The sequence below is a fragment of the Daktulosphaira vitifoliae genome, unplaced genomic scaffold, assembly GCF_025091365.1.
Source record: "Daktulosphaira vitifoliae isolate Bord-2020 unplaced genomic scaffold, ASM2509136v1 Scaffold_1, whole genome shotgun sequence".
Taxonomy (NCBI): Eukaryota; Metazoa; Arthropoda; class Insecta; order Hemiptera; family Phylloxeridae; genus Daktulosphaira; species Daktulosphaira vitifoliae.
Window position 1 is genome coordinate 36,687,630 of NW_026099572.1, and position 14,990 is coordinate 36,702,619.

At 29.2% G+C, this 14,990-nt stretch overlaps 1 protein-coding gene across 3 annotated transcripts; it reads right to left on the bottom strand.

Moving 5' to 3' along the window:
* Positions 1-210: 210 nt before the first annotated feature.
* On the bottom strand, positions 211-14,975 carry LOC126900967 (guanine nucleotide-releasing factor 2). 3 transcript variants are annotated; one of them, XM_050677019.1, is made up of 18 exons: positions 14,848-14,975; positions 14,544-14,724; positions 8,930-9,183; positions 8,582-8,869; positions 8,301-8,515; positions 7,934-8,151; positions 7,758-7,868; positions 7,551-7,690; positions 7,278-7,491; positions 6,117-6,140; positions 5,784-5,961; positions 5,584-5,730; positions 5,306-5,484; positions 2,511-2,685; positions 2,069-2,431; positions 1,167-1,445; positions 968-1,099; positions 211-869 (listed from the first exon to the last, which is right to left on the bottom strand). In XM_050677019.1, the coding sequence occupies exons 2-18, from the start codon at positions 14,596-14,598 to the stop codon at positions 740-742; spliced, it is 3,102 nt and encodes a 1,033-aa protein (XP_050532976.1). In that variant the 5' UTR covers positions 14,599-14,724; positions 14,848-14,975; the 3' UTR covers positions 211-739. The 3 variants fall into 3 exon arrangements, with proteins under 3 accessions (XP_050532976.1, XP_050532997.1, XP_050532986.1); XM_050677040.1 differs by lacking the exons at positions 14,544-14,724; positions 14,848-14,975 and adding an exon at positions 9,270-9,564; XM_050677029.1 differs by lacking the exon at positions 6,117-6,140 and having other exon boundaries at positions 212-869.
* Positions 14,976-14,990: the final 15 nt, after the last annotated feature.

A 14,990-nucleotide genomic window follows, 5' to 3' on the forward strand; every position in this document is an offset into this window, starting at 1 on the left:
TGAATCCAAAAATTTGTAGCATAATGGAAGAAATATAAACTATGTCAAGTTAAATAAGCGCTTTTAGAAAAACATATTCTATTATTATTTATTAAATGTGTATATTCCATTAAAGACAAAGTTTTTATATATTATAACTATTATTATTAATTTATCTAAAATATATTAGTTACAAATCAGAAATAAATCCATATTTTTATTATTGGTTTATGTCTGTATCTATTTGACTTAAAATTGTACATTAAAAAATAAAAAAAATTTATAAATTGTCAAAAAGTGAAAAATAAATAAATTATTAAGTAGGTAAATATAGGAACTTAATAGTTTGAAATTATGTATTTGTACAATAGCTTAAATGTAGTTAACACTATTTTTTGTTTTTAAGTAGTGTTTTAATTATAATAATGTTATATTAACTGTTTAACCTACCACTATTTTAAGTTATAGGCTGAGACCCATATAGTTAAAAATTATAAGTAAAAAGGATTATTAAAGATCTCAAGTTAAAAAATTTAACAATATTAATTAACAGAAAAAGAAGTATACAAAGTAATAGTTAAAACAAACAAATGTTTTACAGATCAACAGAAATTCCACACAAAAAATATCTTAAAAAATGACTAGATATTCAATAATAATTTAAAATTTTTATATTTTTACACTAAAACGTGAAAATATTACCTAGAAAAAAATGTTCAATGTAAAATAAACTATGGTTATATATAAAAATCTAATAACATTATGTGGCTTTCTTTGTTCCTCTTGGTTTGATGCTTTCACTAATTTGCCACATTGCTTCTTCACATAGAAACTCATCAAAATTATTAAAAAATGCAATGATGTGTTCATGTTTTTTAAAACTATAACTCCTAATAAACAATACAAGAGAAAGAATAATTTATTATCCAATAAAAATTTTAATTTAATTTAAATTTATTATTATCTTCTAATTAAAAAGAATAAATACCCTTTTTTGAATCGTTTCATATTTTCCACAATATTAAATTGTTGCCATCTTTTTGAAAAATTGATCATATTTTCTGGTATGTAATCATTGTTTCCAATATGCACAAACGTTAAATCTTGTAAAACTAATCCTCTATGTAAAATGGTTATAATTTATATCAATAAAAATTTAAAATATTCATTAAATTATAAATAGTTACATGTAAGGAATGCAAGGAGGATTTGTTTCAGCTAATGCTTGTCTATAAGCTCTAAAACTTGATGAACTATCTATTAAAGCACAATATTCTTTTAGTCCTTCTGTTATATATTTCTGCCATTCTAAACGTCTAATTGGAGCACTGTCCAAAGCTGATAGAAGTGCAAGATATGAATTAAAGTTGTTCATTTTTCGCAAACATTTCATTATTTTAATAAATTTTAAAACATAACGCTCACGATCTTTAGCTTCATTTTGTTCGAGTATTCTTGACCTTGCCCTATTTGATAAAGAGATAAGTTTGATAAATAAATTATTCATAACATCTATCTACTATAAAAAAACTATACATTTGAAACATGGAATAATGCAAAGTATTTATATTCTAAAAGTAAACTAAAATTAATAAATTAAAATTGTTTAGAATTTAATATTATTTTTTAATTATTTAATTATGTAGGATAACATTGAAGTAATTAAAATAGTACAATACTTAGGCATTTATTATATTTTTTTAAATTTCAAATCAATAAACAAAGTTTTCTAATTTTTAGCTTTGATGCTTGCTGAGAGAGTATTTAGTTTTAATATAATGTAGCCGAGTTTAAAAAATAAAATAATAAAACTTTTAATATTAGTTGTATTTTTATTTGGATTTTCTTTTTTAGCCAGGCAGTCATATTGAAAACAAATTTTTTTCTATTTACTACACTATATTATAATAATTTTTAACAATTTTAAATAAAATATTTATAAGAAATACTATGTTGAGTCACCTAATTATTGCTCTCTTCAGTACTAATTCTGTTTTTTCAAATGTTTAAACTTTACCTATCAATGTTTTATGAAAACTTAGGCATTCAAATATTCAATTGTATAAATCAACAAAATTTTAATATTTACCAATAAGACATTTTATTAAAATGTTCAGTAAACTCTGTTAGATTAGGACTACGTTCTTCATTCTGTTCCTTAACCCAAATAAGTACTTCAGGAATTTCTATTTTCATAAATAGCTCAGAATCCAACATAGTCATTTGTTCAGCAATTAGTTCGGTCTTATAATCTAATAATGTAGCTTGCCGTGTATAAATATTTTGAGATGGTAAAAGAATATTTATAGTTGTAGTATGCATTAATTTTGCTTGATATCTTTCTAAAAGTTTAACTCTTAGAGCTTTGGCCATAGTTAAATCACCAGCACGCAATAACTGGTAAACAAAGTCCATAAGTACTTGTAAAACTTCTTCATCTAAATCTGTTAAACTAAAAATAATTATAAAATAAATTTATTGATTTTATAAAGATTAGAAATAAAATACTTTTTAAATATAATAATACTCACGTTAAATCACTAACAACTCTCACTAATAATGAAAATGATTCTCGACCAGCTCTTTGTCTGTTCAAATCACCAGAGTTTTGAAATCTTTGATATCGCATACATAGTTTTTGTATTAGTTCCAAAGGACATAAAAATGTTCTATAAGTAGTTAAAAATGCTTCTTGATACATAAAATCTAAAATTTATAAATAAAATAAATAAATAAATAAATAATCACTCTTAAATCCATCTATTTTCCAAACTTAACATGCTATAGAGGGTGGTAGCCCTTTTCACGTGTTAAGAAGTTAAAGTTAGTTCTTGGCTAGGCAATGATGGCTGGGTATTATGGTCAGCTTTACCAGACACCAAATGCCACCAATGAAAAAATCAAAAAAAAAATCTCGCTTGTACACTGGACATCAAACCCCCCGGTATTCCGTAAGCTGGAACATACGTTTCTACATACTAGGTCAGACCAACCTAGGGCATGATGTGCGCCCTTACCATCCGGTGATGGCCGTGCCCGCCACACTTCTCGATGTGGAGGAATGAACGTAGGAGGGCTATGTGCTTGGCGAGACTGATGCCGAACCTGGGAGGACCAAGAGAACTGCGACACCGACTCCAAGTCAGCGTTGTTCACTTGGTCCTCCTGTACGGGTCACCGGTTTGGGAGCGTACTCTAAAGTACTAGCCCAAGAACGTGGAGGACCTGAACCGGGTTCAGAGGAGGGCCGCCTTTCGGACCGTGTGCGCTTACTGCACCATCTCCGGAGTGGCGGCTATGGTCCTGGCTTCTTTGCCGACCGCGGACTTGCTAGCAGTCGAATAAGATAACGAACACGAGCTCCTAAAAACCACTGGTCCCGCTTCGCGCGGAGGACCGGCTGCAGTTTCGGTGCGTTACCGTGTCCAACTGGCTGAGGAAGAAACCTGAGGAACGTAAACGAGGTCACTTATCGGATACCTTCACGGTATTTGTAAAGAAGCCTCCCTGACGTACGACCACTGTCGGGATCGCCCGGGAGAAGCGGACAATGCACTTTCGGTGTGAGGTGTGCACCAGCGAGCGGGAAGAATTGGAGTCCTGCTCGGGGTCCGCGTTCGGTGTGAGGTCCATGGTGGACCTCATGTTGAGAAGCCAGGAGGGGTGGTCTCTCGTTCAGGCGTTCGCCGAATTGGTGATGAGCCGAAATGAGGAAGCGGAACGCCTGAGGCAGAGACTGCTCCAAGGACCCAGACAGGTTGAATTGCGGCGCTGGTTTGTATTGTGAAATATTTTCTAACCCTCACAAAATTCTGCCTCATGGCAAGGAGGCTAGGGCGGGCACGGGGAGCTTATGGACGAGGATTTTAACGTTCACTCCACGGTGTAGGGATTGGCGGACACAAATTAGCGTGGCGAGGACCTGCTGTCAGCACTCAAGTTGGCCAACAGGGGCTCCATCCCGACGTTCGAGGGTCACGCCATGAGCTCAGTGGTGGACGTTACGCTGGTGTTCCAGTCGCTTCACTCGTACGTGACCGGTTGGTCGGTTCTTCCATACAGGGAAAACCTTAGCGTCCACCGGTACAACGTTTCGCGATGAGCGAGTGGGCTGGCGGATCGGTCCGGGAATTGACGTTGATGCATTCGAGACGGGCTTACTGCTCGCTCAATGGTCGACAAGTCTCCGCGAGCGACGCGGTGACGTGCGTGCGGGGTTGGAACACTGCTCCTAGCTGAGGGTCTTCCCCAACACGCAAAGCGATCGGTACGACGAGGAGAATCTCTTAGGCTTGTCACCTTTTTTCAGAAGCACTCCTGACCTTCCACTTCATGAGGAATTCACCCTCCAGGAGACACCGGTTTGCATGTTGGGGAAGATCCTCGAGCAGCTCCTAGTCACCCAGATCGAGGCCCATCTGGCCGAAGTTGGCTGAACGGGTTTAGGAGGTGGAGGTCCACGCACGACGATAGATGTTCCGGTCGTACTCTAGCGAACTGGTATCTCCTACGAGATCAGACCCGTAACAGGCGACGTCCCGCAAGGGTCCGTTCTTGGGCTTTACCTGTGGATCATTGCGTACAACGCGGTGTTCTACGTTCCGCTACCACCGCACGTGAGTGTCATCTGCTACGCAAACGACACGCTGATGGTGGCGGAAGGCATCTCGTCCAAGGAGGCTGGATCTTGTACGAACTGCGCGCTCAGCGCAGTCATTGCCTGGATCCAGCAGGAGGAGTGGATTAAGCCTCGACCGGGATAAGACCGAAGCGTCCTGTTATTGGGCAGGTACAAGTTCACTCCTTCTCGGCTCGTCGTTCTGGGGGTGGAAATCCCGCTTAAGGACTCCATGACTTATTTGAAACTTGTCCAGGCGTTCGTTGAATCCGTCTTGAAAAAGAAGGAGGAAGCGGAACGCCTGAGACAGAGGTAACCACGCCGTCTGCCACAGGAGAACCTGAGGCGCTGGTTTAGGTCGGCGTCTTAGGTTCTTGTTTTAGTGAGTTAGTTTGTCAACCGTCCCAAACGGTTCCCGCCTGGGATCTGGCTAACGGGAGAAGGGCACACTACGTTGTGAATCATCCTTTGATTAATTTCGTGCTGATTCACAAAGTGGTGGTATGAATTATAGAGATGGCGTGGGCCGCCCTGAAGAAATGCCTAATGGCAAAAATGTCGGTCTGGAAAAAGAAAAAAAAAAGGCCAAGCCAACCCTCTAAAATTTATACATTAATTTGTAGTTTTAGTAAGTAAATTTAGTTTATAAAATTGGATATTATTTTTAATTTAATGAAAACTAATAAAATTAAAAATTATATACTTAACCATTTTTCTCTGCATTAGTAGCATGAACAACTAAAGCATCTGCATGACCTCCACGAACTAACGGACCATCCTCTTCGGGTTTTTTAAATAACAACCAATTTGATACATTTAATTGTTCAATTATATTGATTTTTTTTAAATCATCCTGTGGAGTTTCAGAACTGCATGAAGGAATTTCCCTATATATAAATATGTATTATTAAACTACTGAATATAAGTACTAATTATACAAATTTAATTGTATACTATGTTTAATTTAATAACAAACTAATACTAACTGAATTTCAATACATTGAGAAGGATTTGAAATACAGTTTTCTTCAGTTACGTATACTTTGTTTGGAGCTTTTTGGGGTGATGTTTGTTTACAAGAAGACAAAATTGCCTTTCCTCGTTTTGGTGGTAATTCTGGTGGGTTAGATTCACTAGAGGAAAATTCTGTTATTAGAGTATAATTTTAATTATTTTTGTAACTTACTTATTTAAGTAGTATGATTGGTTTGAATTTTCAACACTATAATTTTGCATTTCATTATATTTTTGTGGTGAATGCCAATTACTTTGATGAAGCATTGTGTATGTATGTACCGAATGACGTAAAAATTCAGTAGTGTTTCCATGAGAACAGTTACCAAACATTTCCATATAAGCCATTACTGGAATTATTTAATGATCAAAAATGAATAAAATAGTTTATTTTAGTTAATTATTTCATTTAATTCAATCAAAATTCAAAACACTAAAAAATTATAAGAAAAAAATCAAACTAATTCAAGTTAAACATGCAAAAACACTTTTGAATAATTCTTACCAGAATAAGCCACTGAATGAAACACTAGATAAAAAATATTTTTCATCATTTCAATTTTATAATAAATTAATTTTTATGAAGGGTATGTAGACAAATAATTATTAGTATCTTTGATTTTAATTAATTAATATTAATTATTTGCATCAATTTTTCTAATTTATTAATATTAAATATAATTAATAGTTTAATAATTAATTTTAAATGTTAATGAGTTATTAAATCAACAACATCTAATCATATACAGCAACAGTGTGAATCTCAAAAATCGACAAAATAAGATATTTATCAATAATGATATAATACGTGTTTCTAATTATTTTTTATATATATATATATATATATTTTTTTTTTTTGTAATACTCATAGTTTCATTGTATTTTATATAAGTAAAATTATCTTTCAAGTTAAAATATATAAAATCAAGTAGGCGGCCTATCTATCTCAGCTGGTAAAGCATAGTGCTTTGGTGTAATTATAATGTAATTCAATTCTGTTATATTGCACTATGTAAAGTTTTCCCATCCTTTCTAGCATAAGCAATAATTTTTAGAGAGAACATTAATCATGATTAAAAAATTTTCAAATTCAAATTTGCTTTTCGATCATCCTGCAAACTGCATAACTAAGAAACATACTGTTGTAGTATAAACAATATATGTATACACAAAAAGTAAATATGTACATACAAATAAAAAATCATGTTTACCATTTTTTTTGTATAATTTTTAGTCAGTTTTTGAATTTATAAACTTCAGATTTTAAGACATAGTTTTTTTTTAATATTGGCCTCAAACTAAGTATTTAAAATGCTTCTAATTCATAGAATAATTATTTAAAGCTGTCTATTAACTAGTAATTTTATTTTTTTTGTAATAATAGCTTTGAACTAGTTATTTTATAAAATAATTATTTTTTTCTTAATAAGTAATAAAAAAGTAAAAGTTCAATGTAATGTAATAAATTATAATAGATATGCAAATGTACATATTTAATTTTTTCAATTTTAATTAAATTAAGTATAATAATAGAAATTATAATTTGTTATAGTTGTTGTTTTAAAAACATTGACTCATTTAAATATTATAGAGTCATAAGTTTGTGTGAGATAGGGTCAAAACCCAAATTATGAAATATTGTTGCAACTCATACTAGATTACTCACTATGTTTTTTTTTAAGTGGCAATGGAGGTGGATTAGAAGAATCAGCAACTGGATTGTCTAGTGAAGCTGTATGTGTCAATGTTTGAATATTACAATGACTACTATTCTTGTGAAAGTTATACTGTGTTCCCAATTCATCCATTGATAAATTATCATAAGTAGATCTTAACATTTGTCTAACATTACGTTTTTTTTCAGGTACAGGTGGAGGAATCTATAAATAAATTTTTAATTTTAAGAATTAGATAGTTAATAAATAAAATTATAAAATACTTCATTAGTAGATGACGACTTATTAATTTCATTAGAAAATATGGTTTGATTACTAATTTGATGAAAAGTTGTTGATTTGGATTGTGTCCACACCTGACTAGAAGCTTGATGAATAAACATAGTTTTCTTTTCTATTGTGGCTTAAATAATAAACATATTTTTATTACAATAAGTATTTAATTTGAAATATTAAAATAAAACAAATACCTTGTTGTGGTGAATATTCAGAAAATGGAGAAATCAGTTTTTCATTACCTTGATCCATTGAAGTTGAACTAGAAGAACAGTTACAATATCCACAAACATGATTGGTATCACCTGATAAGTTTAAAACACAAGAGTGTAATATTAAATAAAATAAAAACTAAACATTCACAACTTACAGGTTAAAAATGAACCATCATTTTGAGCCATAACTACATTAACTTCTTCATCATTTAAAATTGAATCTAAAGAACCAATTGAAGATGAACCATCTGATAATTCTAACAGTTCCATAGGTATGTTACATGGGCTATATTTAGTAAAATTTTGTTTAGCTTGACGTTTTGGAGGAAGAGGCGGAGGGGAATGATTTGTGTCAACGTCTTCCAAACATGTCCTATTAAAAAATCTGATATAATGATACTAGATAGGATTGAAAAATCTACATTACGAAGAATAATATATAAAACCTGTTTTCTTTAAGGCCTATTATAGATTATTAAACTTATGATACAGAAATAGTAATTTTTTTTATTATATACAAACCTATTTGGTAAAGGAGGCTTAGAAGGAGGATTATTATCAAATAAATAATTATTGCTTGTTTGTTCTAATATTTCTCTTTCTCTTGGTGTTAATGGAATATCAGGCAATGAAACTCTTTGTTTTATCTCATCAGAAACTTCGAGAGAGCCTTCAGCCTTAAAATTATTTTTAATGGTTATTTGGCCCTTTTTTGAATTGGATAGGGATACTAAATTCTAAAAAAAAAAAAAAAATTAAAATAAAAAATTATATTTAAAAACTGTTATTTTACACCCTCTCACTTGAATAGCTACATCGACTAAATGCAATGTATCTGATACATTCTCAGTATTAATTGCTTTTTCGCCAGATAAGAGAACATCATCACATAATTTTATAAGTTGTGCTACACTTTGATATACTTGGTTTAAAGCAGATACTACTAAAGAACTTTGTTCATTGATATCATACGATTTAAATACACCACAAATAGAAGTTACAGTTTCTAAAACTACAGTTCCATTTCCAGGTAACATTTCTAATTTGTTTTTTGTCACTACATCAAAGAAATGTTTCAAGGCTATCTGAATCTATAAAATATACAGTTTATTAGTTGATCATATATCAAATTAAGTAAAATTATATCATACTTGTCTAACGTGAAAGTCAATGTCATTGAGGGATCTTTTAGGACTACTTCCAGATGAAGCATGTCTTTGCTTTGGTAACCAATTTTTGGGAGAATTGCTTCTAGAATTAATTGTGCTATGACTAGGCGATCGCATCGCAGATATAATGTCCAATAAATCTTCTTTAAAAGATCGCGCACGTCGAGCAAATTTGTTTCCGCTACTGTTAGTATTGTTATTACTCCATTTCTTACACTTATCATCGGCAGACACTCCTAATCATAAAAGGTCTATTGTTAAACAATACACAAATAACAATTCAACAGTGTAGAGTTAGCTACTCTCGAATCAACACACGTACACATTTCCTCGGTATAGCGAGACTACAGATAAATCATTTAAAAATAGAATTCCTACTTCCTTCAAAAAGTGAATAGTGGGGGGAGTAAAAGTTGTATTTTTCCATCAACTTGATTATTAATATCATTAATATAATTTGATAAACTCGCAATATGGTAAGGTCAGTAGCTAAATAGGGATAAATATAATAGTTTTTAATTATTATTTTGACATAATTATATAAAGGTAATCAAGGTTGCTTTCTACGCTTAGTCATCAGATTTATTTTTTTCATGATAGTTATGTGTTACATTCGAATGACAATTTATTTTTGAAATATTGTATTGTTATATATTAATTCTACTACAATAATATTCTAAGTTATACGAATATTTAAAGTATAAAATTATGCAAGCTGATATAATTTTTACATCAATGTTTACTAAAAATTATTCATACAAAAAATTTTTTTTTGTAAATAGTTCCTTTTTTATGTACTTTATTTAAAAATCATTTGACTTATTAAGCGATGAATATTTTTCAGTAAAAAAATACTGTTCATTAATTAAAAAAAAGACATCAGCCAATGTGTTTAAAACATGGATAAATAATCTACCTGTGTTTTGAAATATTTAAAAACCACTAAAATTTATGTGTTTATAGGATTTCTTGGTGATAAATTTTCAAGGTATTACAATTATAATACTCAAGACAAGATTTAGGAATGTTAAGGTTCAGGTCCATGCTAGGGAAGCAAATGGGGGAAAATGCAGTAGGGTGGCAAAAAAAAAGTGGTAATACTTTTTTTGTATAAGATGCGTTTTGTTTTCAATTATATTAAATAGGGGCGCTAAATATATGAGTGCTCTGAGGCGTCAATAGCAGTTAGCACGGTTGTTGGGGTCTTTAGTCATTGTTGGATAAACAACTTTAATAATTTATGTTCATAACGTTAATGGCCTTTATGAAAATATAAAAAATTAAAAAATCATTGACCTATTGGTGTACGTCTTAAATTTATGGAGTCTGATCCTTTGAATCCGGCCATGATAAAAGTAAAAAAAAAATTATAGTAATAGTAACATAGAATTTAAAAAAAAACTTTTAGGTTCTATATCCTAAGGACTCTGTGTATACAGAGTGATTTATTAACTACGTCTCACGAAATATATTAAAAAATAATTTTTTTTCTGATCGTCCCTAAACTTTAATAAGAAGAGAAACGTCATTAACAAAGAACCAGTTTAGTTTATTGCCTGTAAAGTCAACGATGTAGACAGTTTTTTGTGTGAGACAACTAATAGAAAAGTTTAGAGAAAAGAAGAAAAAGCTGTGTATGATATTTATAGATTTGGAGAAATCTAATAATGATAGAGATACCGAGAGAGGTTTTAAAGTGAGCATTAATGAGAAAAGGAGCCCCGAAAAGATACATTAATATAATAGAGGATATGTATAATGACACTTGTAACAGGTGTGGAAGAAGTAACAAAAAATTTTGGGTAAGAGTAGGAGTGCGATAAGGTTCTTCTAAACCCTTACTTATTTTTTATAGTGATGGATGAAATTACTAGAGAAATACAAGGAGAGATGCCGTGATACATGTTGTTCGCTGACGATATAGTGTTAACAGGAAAAAATTAATCAAAGGCTAGAGGTGTGGAGATCAGCTTTTAAAGAAAAGGATTTAAGAATAAGTAGGAGTATATAGAGTACGAGTTTGACAAAGGAGAATACGAGGTAGGTGAAATGAGGACATCAGTGACAATAAGCAAGGATGTTATAAGAGAGATGGAAAGTTATAAGAATTTTGGATCAGTTTTACAAAACAGCGGTGGTATTGACGATGTAAGACACAGAATTAAATGCGAGTGGGTAAAGTGGAGAGAAGCATCTGGTGTGTTATGCGATAATAGTGTAGCAGAGATAAGAATGATTAGATGAATGAGTGGAGTAACTAGAGAAGATAGGATAAGGAACGAGCATATAAGAAGGAGTGTAGGTGTGGCGTCAATCGTAAATAAGATGAGAGAAAATAGACTTAGATGTTATGTTATGAGAAGAGGGGAATTGGAAGTTGTAATAACAGTTATAGAAATTAATGTTGAAGGAAGAAGAGGTAGAGGAAGACCAAAAAAGAGATTGAGGGAAGTTATTGAATGCGATATAAGGACGGATGATGTGGGAGATCGTGTCAAGTGAAAGTTTAGAATTAGATGTCCAACCCCAAGTAGTTGAGATTAAGGCGAGAAAAATTAAGAAGAAGAAGACATATCTTTAAACAGACAAAATTTTATGGAAGATATAAAAACTCTATATGATTATACTTAACTAATTTTTAGTATTTTAGGAAGAAATGATCTCTAAGTACACCCTGAGAATTAGATTAAATTTTTAATACAAAAAATGAAATAGGGATATTTAATTTTTTAAATAGGTACTTCTAACTAATCCATAATAGCTAATGAATCATGAGACTAGAAAAATTATATACATTACATTTTGTTAAGTTATTGTAGATATAATATCATCTAGTACAAATTTTATTAATTAACTTAAACACTTAGTAATGTGTTGTTATCGAGGTTATAGATTTTTTGTGGTGATAAGGAATATTTATTTTCCCTTAAAACAATAAATATTTCTATGCTATTATTTAATCCTATAACAAAAAATTAGAGTGGTCGACCCCAAGTAGTAGGGATAAAGGCGAGAAAAAAAAGAAGATTAAAAAAAAAATGCTTATAAATTAAATGACGACGTCAGTTTTTTACTAAGTAAGGAACATAAAATAAATATTAAAATAAATAAATGTGTGTTATCGCGAATTGTATATATAAATGCTTATTTTATCGAAAGTAGTACATTTTATTTTTAATATTTTTGAACTGCAGCCCAATTTGATATAAATTGGCGTATTATTTTTAGTTTAATTTACGATTAAATTGACCAAGACAATGGACATTAAAGTACTCAGAAATAAATAAACAACGGAAATGGGACATAAAAAATGTTTATAGTAGCATACATCTAGATATGAGGAGGCACGTTCACCTTCTTTTAAATATATTACTGATGCTGCTATAAAGTAGATTAATACGTTGAATTAACTTACTATTATAAACTCGCACATTATTATCAACAAATCGTAAACATAAATATTTAAAAACTTAAAAATGGTTTATTGATTTTTAAAAATATATTATAATTGAATTTTATTTGTTATTATATTAAAATATTTAATTATTATTGCGTATAGTATGAATAATATATAATACAACCTTGAAAAGAAAAATGATTATAATAACTACCAATTAAAATTAAAACAAAAAATATATTTAAGTGCAAGTATAGTCTCAAGGGTGAGCAAAAAATGAAATTGTATGAGACCTTCTATTAAAAGGAAAAAGAAAAAATCATTTAAGATATACAATGGTAATTCTTCATTTGAGTTTGAGCTTAGTGGTAAGGGTCTATATGTCACCCTAATAACCAGAGTTGTTATATTTTAAACACTAATTGTTTAAAATAGTTTTTTATACGTGTTTTAAACATCAAGAATATCAACATTTGCATTGGTCTTATGACATGTTTTAAACAGATTTTCTTTTAAAACATATTTTTTAACAATCCTGTTAATAACCTAGGTTTATAAGATGACATCATAAATATCTCGATAACCATTTTTCTTTGCTTATTACTTTATATTTATAGTTTACATTATATGTTACATAATATATACAATTATTTTAAGACTGGATTAGCTATAGTCTACTTTTTACTTTACCAGTTGGTAAGATAAAAAATACCTTCGCCTTTTTACCTTGCCTCTCTTACTCACAATTATATTGCTTACACTACTAAAAATATTAGCATTAGCATTAATTAAGGTATATACAATAGATCTTGGTGTATTAAATTCAAAGTATTCGTAATAAATTAAAAAGCTTTAATGAAAAGTTCAGCTTATATTTTTGAAAAATGACCACTCAAGTTCATATTTTAAAAGCAATAACAGGTTTTACTTGACTCTGCAGTCCTAAAATTCATATATATTTAACACTATTTAAATAAATTAATAAAAATTATAAAACTTAAAAATGGTCATCAACTGTAAAAGTAAAATTTGTTTTAAAATTAAAAAATTGATATATATTAAAAGAATGACTTAATAAAAATAATTAGTGTTATCACCAATCATATCAATTTATTTGATAAGTTGTATCATATAATTGTTAAAATGTTTATAATACTAGTCAGAGTCAGAACTAAGATTATTTAGTTTTTTGTATCTCCTGAATAATTTTATAAAATATAGATATCTGTTTATTAGAGTAAATAATTAAATTATGCAATACACTTGATATTAAAAATATTTTATGTAAAATCAAAATTGTATCAAATAAAATGATATATAATATAAAAAGGGAATAAAGTTAAATAAAATTAATTAATGATTAATATTGAGATGCTGATATAATACCACCAATTATAGATATAAATATTTGTTTAGAAGAGTTATTTATTTCAAATTAAATTAATAAAAACAATTAAATAATACATGATAGTTGTCATTTCAATATATAAATAATAAATAAAGGATTTTTTTCTGTTGGTGAGTCTATATGTAGCATTAGTATTAAATGATATGACAATATAAAACAGAATATACTAATTCTAAATAAATTTTACAATGATTTTTTATAATTAAAATATTGCTAAACATTAGACTTTCATACCAAATTTATCTAAGATTAATTTTTAGGATATTTAAAATATCAAGGTACGAGTTTAAAATGAATGAAAAAAGTTATGATCATTTGAAAAAAAATATGAAACATGAGTAAACATTATTGAAATTATATATTTTATAAGAAATTTGTTTATATTTGCTTTTAATTCATTTATACTTACCAAACTTTAAAGCACTTATATTAAATTTAAAAAAAAACATAAAATTATTCAATTTAACATAACTTAAATAATTTTTTTGTTAAGAAAATAGTGCAAGATTAATTTGATAAACTTTTCAAAAAACAATATAACACAATTTCCATAATTATTTTCTCATTAAAATAAAAATTGGTAATGAGTGGTACTACGTTAAATACTAATAGTAAAACATAATTAAAATAAAATTATCTTTTAAATTCAAAATGAACGTTAATAATTGATTTAACTAATAATAAAAAAACACAATATTTTAGTTATTAATGTCGAAACAATGCACAATAAAATTACAAAAAATAGCCAAATTTTAAAATAGTACTATGGTTAGTCACTTGTTAATACTTACTGCATTGTTCAATATCATCATTCCTGTCAAAATCTTGCTTATTTGTTGAAGACATACCTTACAAACTACTTTACAGTAATCATATAACAAAACAAACCAAAACTGATTGCAAAACATTTTTGATCATATTATTTGTATTCCAAAAATAATACAACCACAGTAGAATATTCATCCACAAAACCTAAATATATATTACCATGTAAGTATTATTTTTCAAACAATAATATTATAAGCACTAATCATGATTTACTTAGTATTTTTGGGAGATCAAAAAACTATAATTAGTAATTTTTATTATACTTACATAATTTTCATAATTAAAAATAGCTGTCAATGCAATATAATGTGTTTATTGTATTCAATAATTAATTTATAAAAAATATTAAGTAATAGTAGAGAAATTTTTAAAATTTAAATAATAATATTTTTACATCAGTAATAAATTTA

Coding starts and splice junctions, on each gene's coding strand:
- LOC126900967 (XM_050677019.1), bottom strand. CDS start 14,598: ATGTCTTCAACAAATAAGCAAGATTTTGACAGGAATGATGATATTGAA. Junction 2,432..2,510: donor AGAGTTGTTAGTGATTTAAC/GTGAGTATTATT, acceptor AATTATTTTTAG/TTTAACAGATTTAGATGAAG. Junction 870..967: donor ATGAAACGATTCAAAAAAGG/GTATTTATTCTT, acceptor ATTGTTTATTAG/GAGTTATAGTTTTAAAAAAC.